This window comes from Vidua chalybeata, chromosome 3, assembly GCF_026979565.1.
Source record: "Vidua chalybeata isolate OUT-0048 chromosome 3, bVidCha1 merged haplotype, whole genome shotgun sequence".
Lineage (NCBI taxonomy): Eukaryota > Metazoa > Chordata > Aves > Passeriformes > Viduidae > Vidua > Vidua chalybeata.
In genome coordinates, this window is record NC_071532.1 from 34,427,966 (window position 1) to 34,451,129 (window position 23,164).

At 38.0% G+C, this 23,164-nt stretch overlaps 1 protein-coding gene across 4 annotated transcripts in view; it reads right to left on the minus strand.

The window, feature by feature from the left end:
• Nucleotides 1-23,164, minus strand: part of SLX4IP (SLX4 interacting protein) — a 70,317-nt gene that overhangs the window by 15,691 nt on the left and 31,462 nt on the right. For 3 of the 4 annotated variants that reach the window (XM_053939228.1, XM_053939226.1, XM_053939225.1), the window contains 4 exons: nucleotides 20,284-20,373; nucleotides 17,109-17,232; nucleotides 2,130-2,207; nucleotides 174-262 (listed from right to left, as the gene is read on the minus strand). In XM_053939228.1, the coding sequence (XP_053795203.1) occupies nucleotides 174-262; nucleotides 2,130-2,207; nucleotides 17,109-17,232; nucleotides 20,284-20,373 (381 nt within the window). The remainder of the gene's footprint in view (nucleotides 1-173; nucleotides 263-2,129; nucleotides 2,208-17,108; nucleotides 17,233-20,283; nucleotides 20,374-23,164) is intronic. The other variant, XM_053939229.1, reaches the window with a different exon arrangement.

Genomic DNA, 23,164 nt, shown 5'->3' on the forward strand with positions numbered 1-23,164 from the left:
TTTTGCCTCCCTTAGGCTCATTTTAAGATGCCCATACTTTGGCCCAACTATTCAAGTGATTTCTGGTGCCAAGATGACAGTAACAAATACTTAAATAACTACATCTGTATATATAAATATTTGCTTCATTTCTATTAAAAAACCCAAAATTTATAGAAGAGTTTTGTACCTACCAATCCAACACTGTCACATGTCCAAGCACTTGGATCAAAGTCAAGTTTACTGACACAAACGATAAATTTCTCTGGAAACACACGGAGCTCTACACAAAAAGAATTGAAAAGAGGATTACAAAAATAACCACTTTCAAAACCACTCATAACAACAATATACATGTTATTTTAGTACACAAAATTACTTAATTTTTAATTTCACACTAACTCATTTAATGTACCTCTCAAGCTTTTCACCTACTCTCTTCAACATGCCACCCCTCCTTTTGTTTTTATAAAGCATTCCAAAAAATCAATAAGCAGAATAAACTGAGTTCCCAAGAGGACAGTCATGGCTGCAAATTAGTCCACCTGCACCCCCAGACTGGAAGACCAGACAGAACCAACAGACAAACCACTTAACAAGGATTTCTTTTGTGCTGTTCTGGTGATGAACCTTTTCATCACAAAAGCTGTACATTAGGTTTGTAGCCCAGAACAACATTCAGCCAGGGCTTGGCATCAAACCTCAGCATAAGGCCAGGGCAGAGAGTTTCACACTTGGGTTATAGAGATTTTCAAAATCATTAAACAAAGTGGTTAACTACTACTGAATTAGACATTTTACTCATGATCACATGGCTTGTTACGAACACAACAAAGTTTCTATTCACAAAGGATTAAAAATTGAAGGGCTCTCAGATTAGAACAGATGAGACAAAGTTTTATTCAGTACCTGGCAATGCCATGGGAAGAGCACAGCTAGCTATTTTCTTGTTTACATATGGAATTATTTTCAGATCAGTATCCTCATATTTTCAGCTCTGATTTTTTTTTGTTGCTGGGTTTTGTTTTTATAAAAAGAGAATTAAAAATTTTTGACATTTGTTGTATTTCAGAACGAAGCCATAACACTCTATTTTTTGTGGGACAAGAAGGAGACAAGGCTTGCAGAAAAAAACCTATCAGGTTGATCTCACAGTTTTTTGTAGAACTGAAGAGGAGGGCAAGTTGCTTCCAGTAATATACTTTTATTGTTACATTTTATAACAATCTTATCTGCTGGCTAGCAAAATGCAGGTATCTTTAGGTATTCATTGATGCTTTGGAACGGTTCAAATTTAATAGACAGCAAACAATATTGAGATTCCAATGCAGACACTTGGAAATTCTGTTCTAAAAGGACAAATTTGACAAAATATTTAAAGTCAACAATGATCTCTTCAGCCAATATGGACGTAGAAAACAACCAGTTGGCATTTGAAGACAGATTTAAACATTTATGAATATAATGAATCCTACAAAAACAATCAATTAATTTAAAATATCCATTCAATTATTCAGGATTGTTAAGGACTTTGCTTTTTTTTTGTTTAATGCCAAGAGGTCAGCGCAGAGGGCAGTGATCATTACAGCTCCTTTGCATTGGTGTTGGCAGGAGAGGATTGATCTCCCTCTTCCTTCCAGAGCATCCTGGCTTGAGAAAACATGAAGAGAAGACCTGGTCCAATGACATCACCTACGTCAGGATTTTGTAGGTGTGTGGTGAATGAAAGCCTTTCCTGCATACACTTGTACTGCATATTGATGTCACAAGACACTCGAGCAATAATGGAGTGATTCATGCTGAAACCTCTGCTTGATTCACCCTGCAGAGACTCAGGAAAATGCTGAGTCTTGTCATACTTACAGAATTTGGTGAGGCTTAGCTGATTACCCTGGGGCAAGGCATACACAAATTTAAAATTAAGTTTTAAAAAAAAAATCCATCTTATCTCAAGAATCACTTCTCTTTTTTTATTTTTTTCTTGTTGTTTTCAGGAAACCTTCCTTTTAAAATGCAAACCAAAAAAATCCGACCAAAAAACCCAAGCTCTGACAGCAATTTTAATTTAAGTAGATGAAAATCTGACAGTGTCTTAGTTATGTTCCCTTTCTTTCTCCTCTAAGTAACTCTGTAAGAAACTGATTTCTTACCACGATAATGTTTCCCTAGAGCACAACGGAGATTAACCCATCTCTTCATAAAGTAGGCAGTAATGTGCAAACTGTTGGCTGCAACATAAAACAAAGGGATAATATTAAGTGTAAGGGTATCTTGGGCATTCTGGTCTCAAAGTGCTGCACATCTGCTAAGACTGGATAGAGAGGAAGCAGCAGCAGCTCAACGATACAAAGGAAAAGGTAACTTTAATGGAATATTTTTCAAAAGAAACTGCCAAATTCTCATACTGAAGTCTCAAGAAATTAGTGCCTGAAACAGGGCAAAAATCTAGATAAATTAATAACCACCAAGTTCTGGAATCCAACCACAGAAATTAAATTAATTAATTGATCAGAGGTGTCATTTACTTAATAGTGTGGAGTCATGGTCACTTAATAGTGCAGTGTCAATGCTTTCAGACACATTTGTAGAATGTTGTAGGAACAGTACAGATATCCATTTACTTAACTGCCTTCTAGAGGAAGGTGGCAGATCCGGCAGGGAAAAAAAGGTAACTACAAAGAAACCCAAACATGCAAGGGGCTCAATTCTACAGTTCCATTGAATGAGGTGAGAAACGGCCACATTTGAACTCTTCAGTATGTACAGCAGCCCGAGCTGGCCTGGCTGACTCAGCAGGTATCTGTAACCTCCAGAGGCTTTTTCCACCTACTATTCCCAAGAATGACAGAAATCCTTGTGCATCAGCAGTGTAGGAAACGGACAGAAAAGATTATATTATGGTTGAGAGAGTATTAGGACATCACCTTTTACTTTTGTTCTACTTAAATTCCCAAATGACCCTGGTAAATCAGTTAGCACTTCATTCATGAAGGTATTTAGCAACCTGACTCCCACTGAAAGTGCAAAATTCTGACATCTGTGACTCATCCTCCCCAGTCTCCCTGTGCACCTCACTGAAATCAAAGTGTGAAAGAGGGTTGATGACATTTCCCCTAACGTGGATGGGGTTCGCAAAACTTAAATTATTGATGCTTTGAAGACAGTCAGCTACCCTAGGTGCAATTAGCACAGGTAAGTTAGAATATTAAGTGCTAATGCTGTTTTTATAATCTAACCATTTAAAAAGAAGGAAAGCTTGCTTGTTCCAGTCTCAATCCCTACAGAGCAAGTGCCAAGGCATGTCCTATTTCTAAGTATAAATGCATGTCCTCCTGAAGGGTCCCCTTCTCTCCTACTTCTACAAGATCTCCTGGTGCTCACCATCAAGTGCCCTTGAGCCTCAGCTCTCATTAAGAACTACAGTTATCAATCACAATCAATCCCTTTGAAATTTATCAGCCATCTTTTTTCCTTCCCCTCAGGAAGACACCCCAAATTGGACTTCCTTTTAGCGATCGAGTCAAGATGTAACAAGCTGAACCATCCCTTAAAAATGATGAGCTCTAGAGAAAAATTTGGATGCAATCCATCAGCTTTATTAACTGTTTACTTAAAGGAACAATTAAGGAAAATTACTTTTAGGTATTTCCAGTTTGGCATCTACACTTCTTTATCACTGTTAGTAGGCTTAGTCAAATCAAAGAATTTGCCCTGTATATAGATAAGTTATTAGTGTGATAACTACATACTCCACTTGTGACCTTGAAAAGCTAAGAAAGTAGCATTCCTAAAAGTACAACTCAGAAAACAAATCTTCATACAGTAAATATTAAAAGTTTTTCTTTCCACTTCCATTTTTCAGCAATATTCCATATGTTTTGGGGTTTTTTTGAAAGGAATCTAAAATGAAAAAGTGTGAATGTTTGTTTTTCACAGGAAAAGCAGGATGCTTTATTCTTGAAATTCTTTTACAGATTGGTGACATCTATATCTGTTTATTTTTCTTGCTGTTCTGGTATTCTCTGACAGGTTAAGTGTTTAAGCACATGTGATTGACTGAACAGAGTTTCAAATTCTCCTTAGAGGCCCTTGATTCAGCCAGCTACTGTTCTGTGGAAGAGAACAGATCTGACAAAATAAATAATTATGTAAGAGATCAAGACACCTCTACAAATTATTTCTGCAGCATCAGCTCAAGTCTGAAAGTCTTATAAAGCCTTCACAGAGAATTGCACCTGAGCTGGTAAGCTCAGCCCAGAGGGACTAACACTAAAAAATCATTTTAGTTTCCATGATTATTTACTACTTTGCTGAAAAGGCCTGAACAAATACTTGCTGTTACTTGGTGCTAAGCCTGAGAAAATATTAAGATGTGCTACATTTCAGATACCTGCATTTTGAAAGTATCACACAGCTACACTCATTAAATGTTTGGAAACCCTCTTGCATGTGACATAAGAGCTACTCTGTGGTCAGTTGGAGTTTGAAAAACTCCCCCAGTTTTAAAGCTGTCAGAGTTACTGTAGAACAATAAAAATGGTGATATCCTCTTTCAACTTCCTTGTGGGGAAATATATTATCCAATTAACTATTCTGCTTCATGAAGAAAGAAACTTAAAAATAAGACCCCCAAGAAAACCTTCTTACCCAAGAAGCCCATGCAACTCACAGCTTTTTAAGCTTTCTACACAGTTACTCAGCATGAGTTTAAATCTTTTAATGATCTCAGGGAAGAACAGACCAACTGATATGCACCAAATGCTCCATCACTAACTTCTTTTGAGCACAACGCAGAAGTTTGAACCTCAAGCTATAGACAGTTTTTCTTCCAGCAATGCAGAAAGTGCACACATCCTGGATTTAGCAAACCTAGTTGATCCCATCTTCAATTTCTCCTTCACCATGCAACACAGACAAAGTTCCCTTTGTGGATTACCAGAACACAGGCAGAAATAAAATTGTATTTAGTGACCTGAAGTTTTGTTTTTCTTGTTTCAAAACTGAGCATTCTAAATCATCAGATCCAGGGTCCAAAAACAAACAGAAAAGCAAACAAATCAACCCCAAGGAAATAAACAGACACTGAAACCCAAAAGGAGACTGCACAGAAGTGGTTCTAGAAAAGCCACAGTTCATGTTCAGCTGAAATAGGCACCAGTGAGCACTGCCTTTTAAGGGAACAGTAATTGGCCCTGTTTGTTGTACTTCAGAGTCCCACGGCACTGAGAGGAAGTATCAGGCACCAGCTCTCCCGTAAGGCTAACTAGCGACACTTGTTTTCCAAAGGAGACACAGCCAGGCTGCCTTGAGCTTCTAGAAGGCTGCCAAGAGGTGGCTGTGGTGCAGTGTGGAGTAGTGAGAAGCCCTCTCCCACGGCTCTTATGGACCATTCAGCTGGGAGCCTGGGAAAATGCCTCTGAGCTGCTGAGTTATCTGGAGCAGCCTGGCAGGTGTTCACTCCCCAGCACCACCTGGCACCTGCCTGGCTCCCTGCTTCACTCCAGGCTTGTCCAAAGCCACAGCACAAGCCTAAGGCCAACTGCCCCCAAAATATTTCCACATCTGACAGGCACCCAATTCTCATCACATGGTATTTTTATATCATACCTATTTTCTCTCCCCGCCTAGTCACTTCACATTTCTGAAAGGTTGTTGTGGATTAGGACTGACTCTGCTTTTGGAAAGTAACAATAAAGTAAATCATTGCAACACACATTAAAAATAGAAGAGGATAAACTTCTAATGTTACAATGTGAAAGCAAATACAGGAGTACATTAGACTTTCTGAAACACTAAACTGTACATTAAAAAAAAATCTACACTTAGCTTATGCTTAATTTTTCCACACAGATTAGGCTATACCAGTAATAATGTTTACAGTATATAGATCTTTTCATCTTCAAAGTGCTCTACAGACATATTATTACACTGCTTTTTAACACTCATATTTCTCCACTTAAAATTATTCACCACAGAATCAAAAGTCCTGATCGTTTGTAAATGAAATAAAAAAGGAACATTTCATTCTAAACCTACTCTTAACTGTGCAGCTTTCCTTCCCAAAAATCCCCAATTCCATACCATGTGCTGCAGAGTAGGCTGCCAATTCTAGTTTAGAAGAGATTCAGATGAAATACTGGCATTTAAGTTTAAAGCTAAGTCTAAGATAGGGACAGCAGATGCACAACATCACATACAAAAAGCTGCTGAGATTTCCAAAGCCTCTTCTGGAATCCACTTCATATTTTTTTAAACAAGAAGCATCTTCTCCCACCTCAAAGTTTCATACAGCAAAGAACGGGCAAACATGTCAGGATAGCATCCATTCTTTCCATACAGTCTGCCTTCAGCTCAAAGAAGGTGGAAGAACCCTCCCTGCCATCAGAACCTGGATAGCCTAGACACAGCCCACTGTCCAAACCATTCAGAGTATGAGCCACAAACTGCAAAACTGGCCCGAGCCATTTTGAGAAATCCTATGGCAGGGTTGTAGGGCTCTTGTCTAGGAGGAGAGGTGTGGAATTCACTGCAAAATCAGAATTATCCTGGCCAAACTGCATCCAGGATAAGGCATTTCTCAGGTTGGCTGAGTTCTACTCAGAGAGCAGAATGCTGCTCTGGAGGAAAGAATAAGGAAAAGCACATCTGAGACCATCTGGCTGCAAGATGAGTAATGCCTCTGATGGAGGTCCTGGGAACACACCAGCTCTGAAGGAAAAAGACCCTCTTCCCTGCAATACTACTTAAGAATGGAGAGGAAGGCTGATCCATTCCTGGAAAATCCATATCCATCTATAATGTATGAGCAGTAACAGCCAGCAGCACCTGCCAAGGCATTCAAGCAGATAGATATAGAGCAATAGATTTGATGGCCAGCGCACCTTTACCACAGACAACTGTTTTCTAACAGGACATGAGATTTCACTTCACCCCTTTGTTGATCTCAGACTCAATAACCACATTATTAATTGCACATGATGGGCATGAACTGAAAGCTATTTAGGAATGCTCCCTGTTTTGAACATCTAAACTTGTATTCCAGAGAAAGCCACGCGCCTGGACTTCTTTAACCACTGGAATGAGCACAACAACCAAGAAAAAGGCTGAGAAAGGCATCTGTTGCTACCAGCCAAAAGGCAGAGGGAGCTGGAACACAAACCCTGCGGTAAACACTGTCTGACAAGTCAGCAACCCAGGAGAAGCCCAAGTCTCTTCCAAGTGCCTGCACTGCGATGGGGTTCAGTTCAATTGGCTAGTGCCACTTTTGCACATCAGGACAAGTACGTCCCACAGACTGGCCAGACACAGCTCTTCCCAAATGGCCCAACCACTCACATCACTGAACTCACAGTGATAAAGGACGGCAGATTCTGGCTCAAATGAGATACAGACACTGTGATGGACCCAAGTTTGACTCACAGCACACTAGGGAATGCATAATACAGCATGTGCCTCTTTCACAAAGTATGTCCTTTCAGCCTGGCTCTGTGGTTTTTCTTTGAAGAAATCCATGAGCTGCAGGAAATTTTTTGATACCATGAAGTACTTGAAATGGAGGATTTTGTATTTTAAGGGTGAGGAATCTCTACAAAACAAAGTTTCTTCAAGCACAAAAACTCAACCAAAATGTGGAAATGAGCCTCTTGGAATTTATCAGACATGAGTGGTTCCCCTTAAGTGTTCATTAGAACAGCAAAATCACTGGTGCCAATATTAGGACGCTGAAAGATTTTTCAAATAAAGTCAATCAAACCTTTCACAGGTCTCCAGGCACCATTTTTTTTCCCCTGGCAAGAGGAAATAACTTCTGCAAAACTTCTACCCCCAAGAGGAAAGGGGTTTAACCCTAGAGCTTCCACAGCTGCCAAGCCTTTCATCTTCCACCAATAACAAGGTCTCTAGGCAAGGGTCACTAAAAATGTCAGGAATATATTGTATCACAGGGCTACAGCATCTCTGGGCTTGGTGAAAAAGCCCAACACTGCCACTGCAGACATGATGGGAGAGAACGAGAGGGAAAGACCAACATGGAGCAGGTATATTCCGCAGAACTTTAAAGAAGTGGCTTAAAGATGAAAACATAGCTTCTTCAAAGGTGATCTTGATATATAGCAAAAAATATTCTTCCATTTAATTTTTTTGAGGATTCCTGTTAGGATATCCTAGTGGAGCTAAGAGGTAGATGTTGATGGTCATAACTCCTTTCCTACCCTAACATCTAGAGGACACTTCAAAAGAACGTGAGCTCTAAAAGACATGTGTGGACTTGAACCTGCAGTTTCATGCTGTTGTCTGAATAAAGCAAGTTGTGCCAGGGGTTCACAGGTTTTTGTCTTTTCACACAACAGACTCTTGATAGATTTGCAACAACTCTGAACAGAAGGAAATTCTGGGGCGTAGCAAATAGGTGGAAAGTACCACAATAGAGCCTTCTGTATTTTCTCTTTTTAAATGCTGGTAAACAGACCTTAACTAAATCAGCTGCTGAAAGGCTCTATTTCCAAATAAGTCTGGATGTCCTTTGGCTCTCACAAGCTCTGATGCAAAGAGGATACCACTAAAAGAGACCAAGAACAACCATGATTGGGAGCATCTGCCCAATGCCACCAGCTCAGCTCTGGCTCTGGTGCAAAGAGCTGGAGACTGACTGCAAAATGGTTTGTATAAAACCAATCATTTTAGCTCACTCAAGAACACGGTGTTATAAGGGACCACCTGAATGGCAGAGCTCAGCAGCCGTTATTTCTGACATCACCTCAACAGATGCCAAGTAAAAAAAACCAAAGTACACAGAACACCCTCTTCCTCAAAACTAAATGGCAAACTTAAGGTCTTTTATGCAAAAGACCAAATTCCACAATCCTATCTTTTGCCATGGCAAGAAAACAGCAGACAAAACACAGGGATTGCCCATATTCTATGACCCATATATGGGCACATAAAAAAACCCCACAAAACTAAATATCCTAATTAAAGGAATAAGAGAAAGATACTCAGTAAACAAATACAAAACTATCATCTACTATTCCCTCTAAAGTAAATTTTGGCATTTAAACATGGATTTGTACAGTGAATATGGAATGTTTCTCCCTGAATATGTGTAATTTGCTGTGCATTAGAACATCTCTGATCTGTCTGAAGTTCATGGATACATCAAGTTCTAAGTCCACAACAGAGCCAAGATTACACTGAACTTTCTTCCTCCCATTTTCAAGTAAGAGTCTTTATTATTTGCTACACTACTAATTTTTTATTTAATTATCTCTCTCTTTTTTTTTTTTTTTTTTTTTTTTTTTTTTTTTTTTTTTTTTTTTTTTTTACTAAATTAAGGCATGGGCTCTGCAAAGCTTTGTGGGGTTAGTTTTGTTTGTGGTCTGCCACTGTGCCTTTGTAGTCCACAGAAATACTTTGTGTGTAGTAACCACAACATACCTGGTACTCAGTGGTGAATCAAACCATCCAGAACTGCTTTCACTAAGCTACTAACATAGAGAAAAAGAGGCATAATTTTTCTCAGGAATTGGCCCTCCATTTCTATCTTGACAGATTCCCATAAAGACTTATAAAAAATTTCCAAATATGAATAAACCCACAAAAATGTTTGCAATTTTAAAAGCTGTAATTTCTACCTTGGTCATATGATAATGAAACTTAAGAACAAAGGAGAGTATTATTGTGTAATATGGTAGCATGGAAAGTTTAAAAAAAATTCCTACTCATATTTAACAGTGAAATTATATCCCCAATTACTTCCAGTTAAAATGAAAATAAAAAGGACTTCAATGCTCAATACATAGCTACAGATATTTTTTTTTTCTTAAAATATCATGATGATTTTTCTTTTGCTGGTGATTGCTTGCAGATTTTTACTGAGACTTTAATGTAAGGCAAGGGTTAAAGATGTATAAAAGAGATTTTCTCACAGTTTAAAGAGAGCAAAACAACACATTTAGGAAGCCAGACAGCTAAAAGGTCAAAGCGTTACACTTCCAGGTCAAACTTCTGGTTGCAATTAAGTAAATTCCTCTGAACATTTCTAGGGAAATCACATTTCTTTTAGGTTTTATTTCAAATCCCTATTCCTTCTTGCTTACATTTTAACCAAAACAATATTGCTTTCTTTAAAACATTTAATAAAGAGCACTTTTTTTTTTAAAAGGAACTCAATAGTTAATTTCAAAGTAAGAATCAATCTTTTTTTTTTTTTAAATCTCATTTAACGCAAAGTTGAACTAAAGACAAAATAAGCTATTAAACCTAGTTAATTTTTAGAATCAAAACATTTCAACCAAAACAGTGAGCACTCAAAAAACCCCAAACCAAACCTCTTCCAGCTGTGCCTAGTGCTAAAAGAAGTCCATGAGCTGGACACTGAGAATCCATCCTCTGTATTCCTGATTCCAAGGGACTGGAGAAGCTGTAAAACCTACAGAGAGCACACACGAAGAGCACCTCCAAGAGGAAAAGATGTGGCAAAGAAGAGTAAGGCAATCAAGTAAGAAATAGTGCTTAGGGACAGGTTTTCAAATTGGCTTCATGTGCCCTCCAAAAACACTGAATTCCCACTTGGAACAAGCATGCCAAGGACTCTTTCCAAGGGTACATTCCCTGGCCTAGATGAGAGTCACTTTGATATTCTCAGGTGAGTATCAAATCAGAAATTAAAGGTGGGGTTCATCTTGCCTAACTTGAAACACCTGCATCAAACTAGTACCCTAAACTTCATTTTTAACTGATAGAGATAAATTATCTATTAACTTCCAGCCAACTCTGAGAAACTGAGACACACCACTCCACTTTGTAAAGACACATGATTAATGGATGCTGATTTTTTGCCTAACTATAGAAAGAAAACTCCAAAGATAAACTTTAAATTTGCATTAATATATGTGTCATTGCATAAACTTAAGTACTAACAGCAAAATCATTCTGCAGAAATATTTGGATGATAAAGGAAGACCTTTATAGCTCATACAGATATGTAAGAGAGTAGCTGTTTGTGCATGCAAACACTTCTTTTTGCACACACACATAACTAGGACTCATTTCCATACTATTTTTTCTTTTCATAAAATGAAAAAAGTCATATGAGAAGAAGAGACAAACAAATGGAAATAAGATGAAAGCAAGAGAAAGTGATACAATGCATTAAGGCAGGGAGTATTTTAAGGGTAGAGGTCGAGACTGTTTCAAAACCAACATCAAATTCTTCCTTTTTACAAGAATACACCAAATTAAACAACTGTCCTGTTGTTTTTTTCAATCCAATACTACCTATATAAAACACTTTATTAAGGACATCTTTAAAATAAATACAACATTTCATTTCTTACCCAAGACCATAAATAATTTTATGAGGAGCTGCCACCAGGGAAGAAGTAAAATATGGAGAACATATTCAACCCAGCTGATGCTGCAACTGCAAACATCCCATGTAAGACAGGGAGAGCCATTGCTGAGGCCTCTGCCAGTATCAGTGTCACCACAGAAGATCCTTCCAAAGGCAGATTCTTCAGTCTAGGCAGTGCAGAAGTTCCTCACAGCCTCTGACACCCACTGACTCTGACTGAATGAGCCTCCTTTTCAGAGGGGCACAATGGTAAGAAAGGCCACACAGGAGAAGACCAAAGACCTACCTTGGCTGTAAAATGCCTAAAGGGGACCCTGAAATACAATAGCCAAGTGCACATAGTTACTTCCCTGATACTCTGCCAGGCTCCAAACCCTCTCAGCTCAGGCCTTTAGCGCAACAGAGGAAATTCTGCACCCTCCCTGGAATACTCTCCCATGTTGCTGTAGATGCAGCACAAGCCTTTATCATATCTGTTATCCTTTGCCAAAGAGTTCCACAGCTCTCATAACCACCACAGCATTTCCATTCATTTGATACGCCCTTGTTCTCAAACTGGAAGAGAATGAGACAAGAAATTATTTCATAGATCTTGGTTGTATTCCCCATAATTGATATATTTTCCAGGCTGAAGAGTCCAGGCACACTTAACTGTTCCCTGTATTGCATTTCCTCATCTTAGATCATCTCTGTTGCCCTTCTTGGCATTCTTCCCAGCTCTATTGTATTACAATCTAAGGTAAGATAGGAAAAAAATCACAAATAAAGAAAACACCCCAAGAGTGTGTAAGTACGGACATTTCTTTTGTTCTTGTCAAATACCCCTTACCCTGAGATAAAAACAAAATGACAAAAAAAAGGGTTCAGATATATATTCTTGTTCTTCTAGAAGAAGAATGCTTTGGTGAAAAAAAGATACTCTTATTCCCCATTATCTGGCTGTAGAAAATTGGGGGGGGGGGCAGGGGGGAGGGAAGTAATCTAAAGCAAAACCAGGAACTATTAAGTACAAAATACTAACCAAAACATTTTTCATAAGTTATTGCATAAGTTACTGCATACTTCAGGGTGCTCTGTTGTCACAGACAGATGAATGTAAGTTTAAAGTTCACACAGATCTGCAGGACTTGGCCACAAATCATAAATTAGTCCATTGCAGAGAGCTGCAATGTAATTCTTCTGAGAGACAGATATTAAAATGTACAACTCCAAATCTCAAGTTCATTGGAAAGATTCCTCCCCAGACCCCTGTGGCAGCACCCATCGAAGTGTTGTCGAGTTGCTGTTCAAGCAAGGCAAGTTAAAAGATTCTAGTTCAAAGCCAACCAAACAGTTTCACAGCAGAGGAGCATGAGTTAACAGCTGAGCTGGAAGGGTGGGAATGAATCAGTTTTGCTGTTACAGGATTATAAAGTGGGACATAGCCTACAAGCATTTCACACAATTCATGTCCTACAGCAACTCCTAAAGCAAACTGGGCAGTCTGAAAAGGGTGTTTCCCTTAAAAACATTATCATGTTCAAATTAAAATGCAAGGCCAAAAGAGTTTGGAATATTTACCATCATGATTTATTGTATATTTTTGTGTGCTTGCAGGAGCCAAAAAAATCATTTCATAAGCAAGAGAGATGTATTTTCTTATGAAATTGCATCTTATGTGTTTTTCTTTATACTAAATTAGACATGAACTTTGACTCCAGATCTTTGTATGGCTGAACTACTCATAACACCTCTTGTACCTCCTCCAGTTTGTCATTTTATTAAGCTTATAAGAAGCTAATGTCTGAGAAATTCAAGTCTGAGACTTCTACCTGTTAATAAAGTACAGTCACATTTGCAAAAAGCAACTGGGTGAAAAGATGGACTCAGGAAACATGATCACAGTAACCTCCATTTCATGAGAGGAGAAAGTTAAAAATACATTAAAAAGTACACAGAGTCCCAGAGAAAGCAGATAAAATCAAGCTGGGAGCTCACTGTGCCATGTGACAGCATGCTCTCTAATTATTTTCACTGTAGAAGAGACTGTACAATAAAAAGATCTGAAATCAGAGCAAAAATGTCCCACCTTCAAGCCAAGAAAAACAGCAAGGATGCTAGGGAAGGAATGAAAGTAGATCTGAAAATTACTTGTAGGAACAACATAGTTAACTTTTTCCTCCCTCAAGAGGGGGAAGAAGGTCAGCTTACAATATACCTTCTTCCTTCCTTCCATTTCTAACATTGATATTTCTATCAGCCACTTTTTTTTTTCACTTCTCCTTATTGTTTCCTCCGTGCCGTTGTAAACCTCACCTTCTTCCTTATTGTTTTCAGTTCTCCCTTTGCCATTTCTCCTGTATTTAATACCTCTATTCAGACCTCTGTAGTCTCCTCTTCATTCTCACTGCTCTTGATCAAAATCAGACACCTTCTGTAGAACATGAAACTTCAAATAATGCAATCACAAGCCATACCTGGCTGATTCCCTTCTTGCATGATTTTGACCATGCAGATTGGATGCAGGCAAAATTCAGCCCTTGCAAATCCACCCCATTTTAAATTTCTCTTTAAAAAAATAAAATAAACCAAAGTCAAACACATTTGGACATTAATTAAACACAAGGAACAGAGAGTTTATACCAAAGCCTATGTCCAAGGACTAAATTAAAGCTTACTTTGGCAAATTTTTTATACTGGCCATTTGGGAAGGGTGTGGAAATTGTTCAGACAGAAGGAAGAATAGGAAGAACTTGCTTGTCTTGGCTACTTTCTCTCATTTTTCCATTCTTTCCTTCTTTCTTTCTTCTCCTGTGTGTAACACCCACAGATTTCCTAATGAGCTGGTATGAGACCCACCACACACTGCAGTGTGGGTGTAACTCAAATGGAAAAGAAATGTAAATTAACAAGTAACTTGCATGGATATTTACATTAAGTGTCACAAAAAATGGAAGGTAGTATCAGTATTAATATTAAACATAATATAATGTTAATACTAAAAAGAAGCTGTGATAGGTGAAAATTTTCTCTTCAAATTGTTATAGTAGTAAGGAAGTAGAAGACTTAACAAGTCTTAAGGTAGCTTGGTTTCTAGTTCTGAAATGAAACCTAATACAACATGCCTTGACATTAAAGGCTATATAAAATCTTATTAATACTGATCTAATAATTCTCTTTTCAAGAAATTTTGAATAAATTCTTCAGTGTGTACAGAAGACTAGTTAAAATTGACTTGAAACGATGCAGCTACAGGCAGGGGTGGACTACTGACCTGGAGCACTGGAAAGAATAAGCAAGCAGTTAATAATCCTGTGAAGGATCCCTCTGTAGATACACACCTCCTTACAAGAGAAGGGGGTTTACAGCAGCGCAACTCCACACTGACTTGAATAACTTGGAGCAAAAGAAACCACACAGAGCTTGAAGAACTCAGAAACTCTTCCTAAGCTCCAAACACAGCAAGAGCTGCAGCTGAAGCCTTTCCCCAGCAGCACCTCCATGGAGCACACCGGGCTCCTGCATTCCTTTGTGTGGTACAAAACCCTGCCAGCCAAGCAGTGGCCTGCAATATGGCACTTCATCTGTGTGAACAACACAAACCCATCTCCCTGCAGCCCACAAACAGAAACCATGATCCCAGAGAGGAGGGCACAATACAAGAGGTAGCTGGTGCAGCCCCCTGTCCCTGTGGCTCACCTCAAAGGGTCATCCTTAGAGGCAGGACCCAGTGAACACCCACCTATTCTGTTATTTCCTTCCCAGGTAAGAACAGACTCCAATGGAACTTGAAGAAACTTGATTCTTGGGCTTGAACAAAGCACTCCTTTCTTACAAATTACAGCCTTGAGCAAAGCAGGCTGAGAGAAAAAGAAAGAGTTGGCTTTGGAAGTGAAGCTGAACATGAATGTTCGTTATCACAGCCTGTTTTCTTCCTTTAGTTCTTTATTGTTAATTAATGACAGTGAGATTAACCACAGAAAACTGATGGAACAGTCACTCTGCCTCATCCAAAGTAAATATCCTTTAGTCAAAAACTGTCACTGATATTACTGATGACCTCCTCAAATGCATATCCCTAAGTTTTTAATTTTCAGGAAACAAGGGGAAGAGTCAAGCAGAAGATCAGCTCCCAACCCTAAGACAGCATACCAGTATTTTTACTGAAAAGTTCATGATATGAAAGAAAAAAGAAGACCCTAAATTCTAACAAACACACTTAAATTAGTGTTGCATCTACCCACATATATAAAAACAACCTGTCAGTCTGGCAATTTCACCTTATAAAATCATAATTTTTTCAAAATCTACTTTTTACTGAGGCAGGAAACTTTAAAAAATAAATAATAAAAAACATCCCTTCATAAAAGAAAACACAGAAAAACCTCAACAGATCTTAAAAATTCCAATCTCACCATCTGTAATGTTCACGCACAATCAGAAAAGTACAGGGGTCTGAAAGTTCATGTGCTTGACAAACAATAACAATATTTTAAAGGGATAAAATGTAGTTACGACTTGCAAGGAAGAAAAGGTTTTGGAAATCCTTTAGTGGCCTGAAGCACTTCTTGCTTATGTGGTATTGTGTTCTTGAGGGGTGGGAAAAAGCCCATGTCATGCCAGAAGAACCTGGCTCCCATATATGCCTAAAAGTTTGCAATAATAAGCCAACCATACAGTATATAACCTGTGTTTTATCATTATTGACAATAGCATGTAAAGCTCCAACCACCAACCAGCATTCTATATGAACACACCTTTTTTAACAATGGAAAGCATTTTAAGAGGCAAAGAATTTGTTCCCTATTGAAACTGTTCATATAATACATGTTGAATTGTGAAATTTATGAGCATAATGATGATCTAATGTATGTAATCACATGCATTGCAGAAGCCATACTCCAGTAGAGATCTCACCTGTATTTAAGGAAAAGTGACAAAGCATGGTCAGCACAGAACTTTACTACTGCAGCCCCTCTTTTCTGAGACAAGTTTATGACCTGCTCCAGGCTAGTAACAAACACCAGTATTTTTTTGCCTAAGAACTATTTAAAGATAAATTGCTGATATGATATAAGACCAACAGATAAGCCTATCAATTGTAAACCCCAGCATTATGCCAACAATGATATGGTATTAAACAAAAACTGGCAGCCATTGAGCTCCAAAGCTGATCTAACAGCAAGGCCCAAGCCACAGAGATCTTTAGTTTAAAATGTAATGTACTGAAATGGCACCCGCTGGCCTCAGCACCCTCACACATACAAAAAACAAGTTCCAAATGAGTGAAGGCTCTTAATCTCTGCACTTCCAGGGTCATGGATGCTGCTGCCAGGCCTGCAGTAGCACTGGTGAAATGACAAATGTCATTTATCACATCACACCAACTTTTTAAGACTGAACAGATTGCCAAAAGTAAAAGGAGAACTAAAGATAATATCTCTCTATTTAAAAATTGCAAACTAAATGGGTGAGTGGAAAGAAGATTTAACTAACCAGGAAGATTTCAATCAATTTTGCAGGACTAAGGATTGTGTAAGTTTTTGGTTTTGTTTTTTTTTTTTTTTTGTTTAGTTCTAATGATAGGCTCTCAGACTAGTAATACCAGCATTATGTTCACTTTTAAGCAACACAGAAAATTAAAATCCACTTAATTTTTTCACTAACATAGCTGAAGTAATTCCAGACCAAAATATCAACTATTTCAGGCCTTCCTGATAGCAAATTTCTCACAGAAAAAATAAAGAACAGTATTTTCCACGACACTTTATTGCACACTAAGTTAAATAGTTCCTTTTACCAGTAAGAAACAAAGGCCCAGATGATCCTTGTTGCATGGATTTCCACTGACCACGTTGTTTAGGTGCCTCCAAGTAGTGTTTGATCCTTGAAGCAACAACTTCTTCTAGCAGCTTGCAGACCTCCTGAAAGAGAAACCACTGGCCTGGTTTGATCTAAACTTACAGAAACGCCCACAGGCACACAGCAGAAACCAATACAAAATTACCCCCTCTTCCATTAAGAGGAAAAACACTGAGAGGAGAAGCACATGAATTAGGAAATGGATGGGAACAAGGAGGGGACTCAAACAATTTTTCTAAAGAACAAAAGAAGAAATACATTATGAAATTCTTACTTGGCAGATGAAATACATTATATTACAATACTAACTTTTTAAAATCAGAAATTAGTTTCATATGCATGCAAAGTAGGAAAAAATACATGTTAAAAATGTATCACAACACTAGGTATTTAAGCAAAATTTTAGCAAAAATCCTCTCAGGAATTGTCAACACACTATTTCTCTACAAGAATCCTGATAAACCACAATAGATATTTTGCTCCAATTGTGAGTAATTTGGGGGAGAGAGGGGGATTGGGGAGGGTGGATAAGATGGAGCAAATTAGGTCACAGCAACTTAATTGCTCTAATTAATTTAGATTTTTCTGCTCCTAAACATAACTGTTCATATCTTTCATACTTTCTTCAACAAAGCACAATAAAATCACATAGAACTCAGGAAGAACAAAACCTTCTGCCAGAATTGCCCAGAAAAAAAAATACTTGGAGTAAAAAGCAAAAATTCATCTCTTGAACACCAGAGTAAGTTTTAAGCTTAATACACACACACACACTTGAGACTTTCCCCTCAGTATTCTCATTTTCCATTGTTCATAACTATGTGCTCACAGCAATGATACTTTGCAGCACACAAAAATATAATTTTACCTCTATAATGTGTTAGGGTAATAGATAAAATTATGTAAGTAGTATCTAAACTATCTTGCCTTGGAATTTCCTTTTGATTAATGTAGAAAGTACCCAGAACAACAAAATTTTAATGCATTGCTCTAAATGAAAGCAGGGCATATACATTAGTCAATCACAGCCAGTATTTTGTCTTTTCAGTAAGAAATCCATTTTCCTTTCTGCTTGTAGAGCACAATTATAAATTTCTGTATTTGCTTATCCTTCTGTTTAACTCATTAAAGTGCTCCCATTACACATTCCTTCATGGGCTTGTGTTGGGGTTAGAACGAGAAGGTCTCGAAAGCAGCAGAAACATGGTGTGTCTTTGGTTCCTTCCACAGCAGTAACATTACCTTGCACTTCCTTCATGTACATGGAACATATTTTACTTGTTAGCCTTATGGAAACATGATTTAAACAGCTCCCCACAAAGAACCATGTAGACCTCAGAGAGCAAAGAGAAAACTTTGACTTTGCCATTCCAGGGAAAAAGGGGTATGAAAGAAAGGGTAGGGAATTTGGAAGGGCAGAAAGAGGGGAAAAACTGAAAAACTGCAGCATCTCACAGCAATCCCAAGAATCCTCTATATCCAACTGGCCACAGCAGCGTGCCATGGTGGTCATTCCAATACCCAGCTGTATTTCCTCACACCAGGGCCATGCTTTGGGCACTGGTGCTGTTCCATCCTGCCCTCCACAGCATGCGCTCCAAGGAGCCAGCAGCCAAAGGGCCCCTGGGACAGCATCACCAGGATCCTTGAGCTCAAGCCCATGATTTTCAGCCAGGGCAAGCAGGGGATCAGCAGGAATTGTGCTTGTTACAGAGGCATCCACATTTCCCACAGACAGGCAGAGAGGGCCGCACCACCACGAGCATTTTTCAGAGTTTAGAAATAACAAAAATGCAGAAAACCGCTTGTGATGAACATGTAAAAGCTCTCATAAAAAATACGTTGGAATAATCTTTCTTTAGGACCTTTTCTCCCCTCACACAAAGATTCTGCACAGAACTTTCAGGAAGTGAATTGCAAAGCTATTTGACTCGCACTTCTCAGTTGCTGAAAATATGCAACCTTTGTACTTCTCTCAAAACATGCAGTCACAGAAATGCACCGAATGCTGTCCTGTCATGCCTCTTTATTAAATCAATCATGAGCTAATTTCCTGAAATTAATCTCTTTTGTTTTGGCAGTCTTACAAAATACATTTTGAGAACGTTTAAAACTCAGATAACCAGGAGAGTAAAACTGGTTATAAATAGAAAAGGTAATGAGCATTCATTTAGCCATAAAAAAACTGATTTTCCCTGTTTTCTTATTTCTCTGTTTAATAAAGCACAAATCAGACAAACTATATGCTGCAAAATACTCTGCTTTTGCTCCCTCAGGATATTACCGCATTGTTTCTTTTAATTTCACTGAAATGTATGACTCTGAGATGTCTGGGGATGCTGTGCAGTGACAAGTTAATGATGGCATTATTAGAGAAGCTATCTGCTGAAAATGACCGTAAGGGAGACTTGCGGGAAAGTCCACAGGCATCCCAAACACGTCCTGCCTTCCTTTTCAACAGGGAACTTCTCAAGTTCCCATACATAGGGGAAAGCTCCCGCCGGCAACGCAGCACAAGATCTTCTGTGGTTTCTCTACAATCTGATCAAAGTTACAGGCAGAATTTTGCTGTTCTGATTTTCCACAATTTCATCATGATATACATGACATACTTAAAAATAATGGAAGTTTCTTTTCATAAGAGGCAACAGTTCTACTACGGTTTATCTTGCATATTTATGTTTTCTTGCATCCTCTAAATGCAACATCATTTACACTTCTCAGAATGAGGAAAAAAAATTAATAGGAAGATTTTTCACCAACAAAATGATACCTGCCACAATCTGGTTTATATCAGTCAAGATAATTTACAAGCATTCATGAGAAACATATTTTTAAATGAAAAGTTAAGTCAGAAGAATCCACACAGCATACAGGCATGCATGAATGAATGTACACACACAAAGAGTTTAAAAATTAAAAAGCAAATTTAAAGCGGTCACTGGTGACCCAAAAAGCACATATGGTATACTTAGGGGTCCCATGGCAACTGCTGATGGTTAGGTATCACTAACAATATTCTCCTAATGCTGAAAAATCCTGAACAGTTCAAGGCAATTCAACCTTTTCCCTGCAGCCATATACTTTTGAAGTAGAATTGATATTTGTTGTACCTCTTTCTCATGATCTGAAAACCAGCTGGTGTCTTTACTGGAGCCTTGAGGGAAAATATGAACATCCACCAAGACAGCAAAGTTCCTACACTGGGAGAAAAAAAAAAAAAAAAGAAAAAACATGTTGAACTGTAGCTGCTAGGAAGCACATGTTGAGCAGACAGGGAGATAAACAATCAGGTAAGCACATGCATCTGATTCAGAGTTACAGCAGGCAGAACATTAAATCATGGAAGTTCATGGAGTATGGAATTACAAATTTATCATTGTGGACTTAGCAAGGAACAAGAGCAGCAGATCTATCCTGGATAGCTCACTGAAATGTTCATATGACAAGCACAAGTATGTGGAATTTTCTTCTGCTATCTAAATGCCGCTTTTAAATCTGAATTCAAGCAAATTTTAGTGTGTGATAAATTAGCTATTCCTTCATCAAACTCACATGATACTATTTCTGAAAATTTGGTACCACATTAATTATTTAGTTGGTGCTTTAAATTTATTGAGTACTTAAAAATTCAGCGTCTTAGAAGTCTTCTCCTTTCTCCAAGCTACCTAATGTAAAGAACAGCAAGTTTGAAGGACTTGTCAGTGGATATCTGGTACTTAACACATCTGTCATCTGTACTTTGAGTGGTTAAATAATAAGGCTCACCTATTACTAAAGACTATATACAGTTATTAGGATGATATAGGCTACATGCCAAGACACATCAGCTACTTCTGAAATTCCTTGATAGGTACACCTATATCTCAGGCTTATGGTGTAGCACAAGTACAGTTGCTGAGAGTACCTTTACCTACACCATTAGCTCTAAGAGCAACAAGATTTAGCATCAATTTTATTAATCACAACAGTCTATTTGGTAAATTTAAAACCTCTTGGTTAATAAAACACTTGGATCTGTAAATCAACTGCAAACAGACGTCTCTAAATAATGATTCAAATATAATTAAAATGTAATTCGTGGCCAATATTGTATTGTAGTTAGAATACAAAAGTTTGGCAAACGAGACAGGCATTGTGAAATACATTGAGAAACTTCTAAGTTACTTATAGGTATCAGTCACTGAAAGAGCAGAATGCTTTGATCTATTGTATCAAAAGGCTTCTCTTTCCTCCAGAGAACCAAGAATTGCCAGATGGCTGCAACAGCAGACTTTTCCAAGCTTTAAATGGATGACAAAATATCTCACAAAAATCTCTGGTGAATCATTAGTCAGCTCCAGCAAACTTTAAATTGACTACTGAACTTCAAAGTCAGCAGACGCTGCAGATTATAAAGTGAAAGCCAGTACATTATTCATGGTTCAGCACTAATAACAATAAACAAGTACATCAAGAAAATTCTAATTATCAAATGCTCCATGTTAACTGGTATAATTTTCTATTGACTACAAAACTTTATACATAGATACAGATACAAAGTATAGACCTGTTTTTCAAGGAGACAGAATGTTTTTAATTATTTTCTTCTGAGTGGCAATGTTTGTCTCAGTTGCCAATCTTGAAACAATTGAGAAAAAAAGAAAATAACTAACCACATTCAAAACTATACAATTGAACAGTTAAAATTATCTTGAAAATTTTACAAACACACCAAACATTTGTAGTGCTTCAAAGAAAAAACAGATATAAATAGTGCATAAACCCTTGTAATATTCAAGGTTTCCCAATGGAAGATTTCTATCCCTCTGAGCTTTGGAGCACTCTGTAGACCTGGAAATATTTCACTAGCCACAAGCCAACAGTTTTGCCACACAATCAGGACAGCTTTACAACAGGACACAGGGAAGCATAACTGGCACAGGCAAAGAGGAAAAGGGGGAGTCAGAGAACATGAGCACAGCCCTTCTTCCCGAGCCTCACTACCTCCTATTTTTGTTAAGTCCTGGACGTGATCTGAGCGACAGCTCCCATGCAGGCTCCCCTGCATTCCTGAGCTACACCTGAGTTGAGCTATGCTTCATGTGCCTTCACAGGGTACAGCTCTGAGGATGATGCTTATACTGAGCAGCTCAATACAACTTGGGCTGCTCCAGCAGCAAAGGACAAGTACAGACTAAATGCCAATACAAATAATGTCAGGGAACAGAGGCAAGTGGAGGGAAAACATACACAGTTTATATTAGCAGATCTGATGCTCTTATAGAAGTTTCTATTTTTATTTTTATTCTGATGACATGCAATTCCATGAAAAGACTTGCTTTTATTTTAGTGGAAGTGTTTCCAGTCAGTGTGGCTGCAAGATGCAACTTGTGACTCCTAAGTACCACAACTGAAAGGCAAACAAAAAGAACAGCAACTTTTAATTTCACGCTTTCAATATCCATCTCCAAATTTGCACTGAAAATTGTTTTTTGAGGTGTGATTGTCAAAACTGAAACTTGAATGCCTGATTTGATGGGAAACACATTTGTCAAGAATCAATAGGAAAACATTTCACTCAAAAATTAAAGACAGAAGCAGATGCTCCAAGTTAATATCCCCCATAATTCTAGATTTCAAAAAATCTTCATTTTTACAAGCTGTTTTTAGTGTTCACATTCTTACTATAACAGTCTAATGACATTCATTGTGTTACTAAACAAAGAGCTTTAAATGATCTCAGAATATTGTTAGTGTATTGTTGTACAGCTATGGCATTTAATTCAGAACATCTTTTCAGAAATCAAATTGTTTATACAAATACATCAAACACTTCATAGACTCTGCAAATTGAAAATATAACCAGACATGTAATGGAAACAGAGCAAAACCCAACACAAAGTGGTCATTCAAGCAAAGTCATCTGCCCATAACCTGCTGAAACCTTGAAAGAAGCACATACTAGATGGTGAACTATTGTTGAAAATTCCACAATGAATAAATAAACTCAAA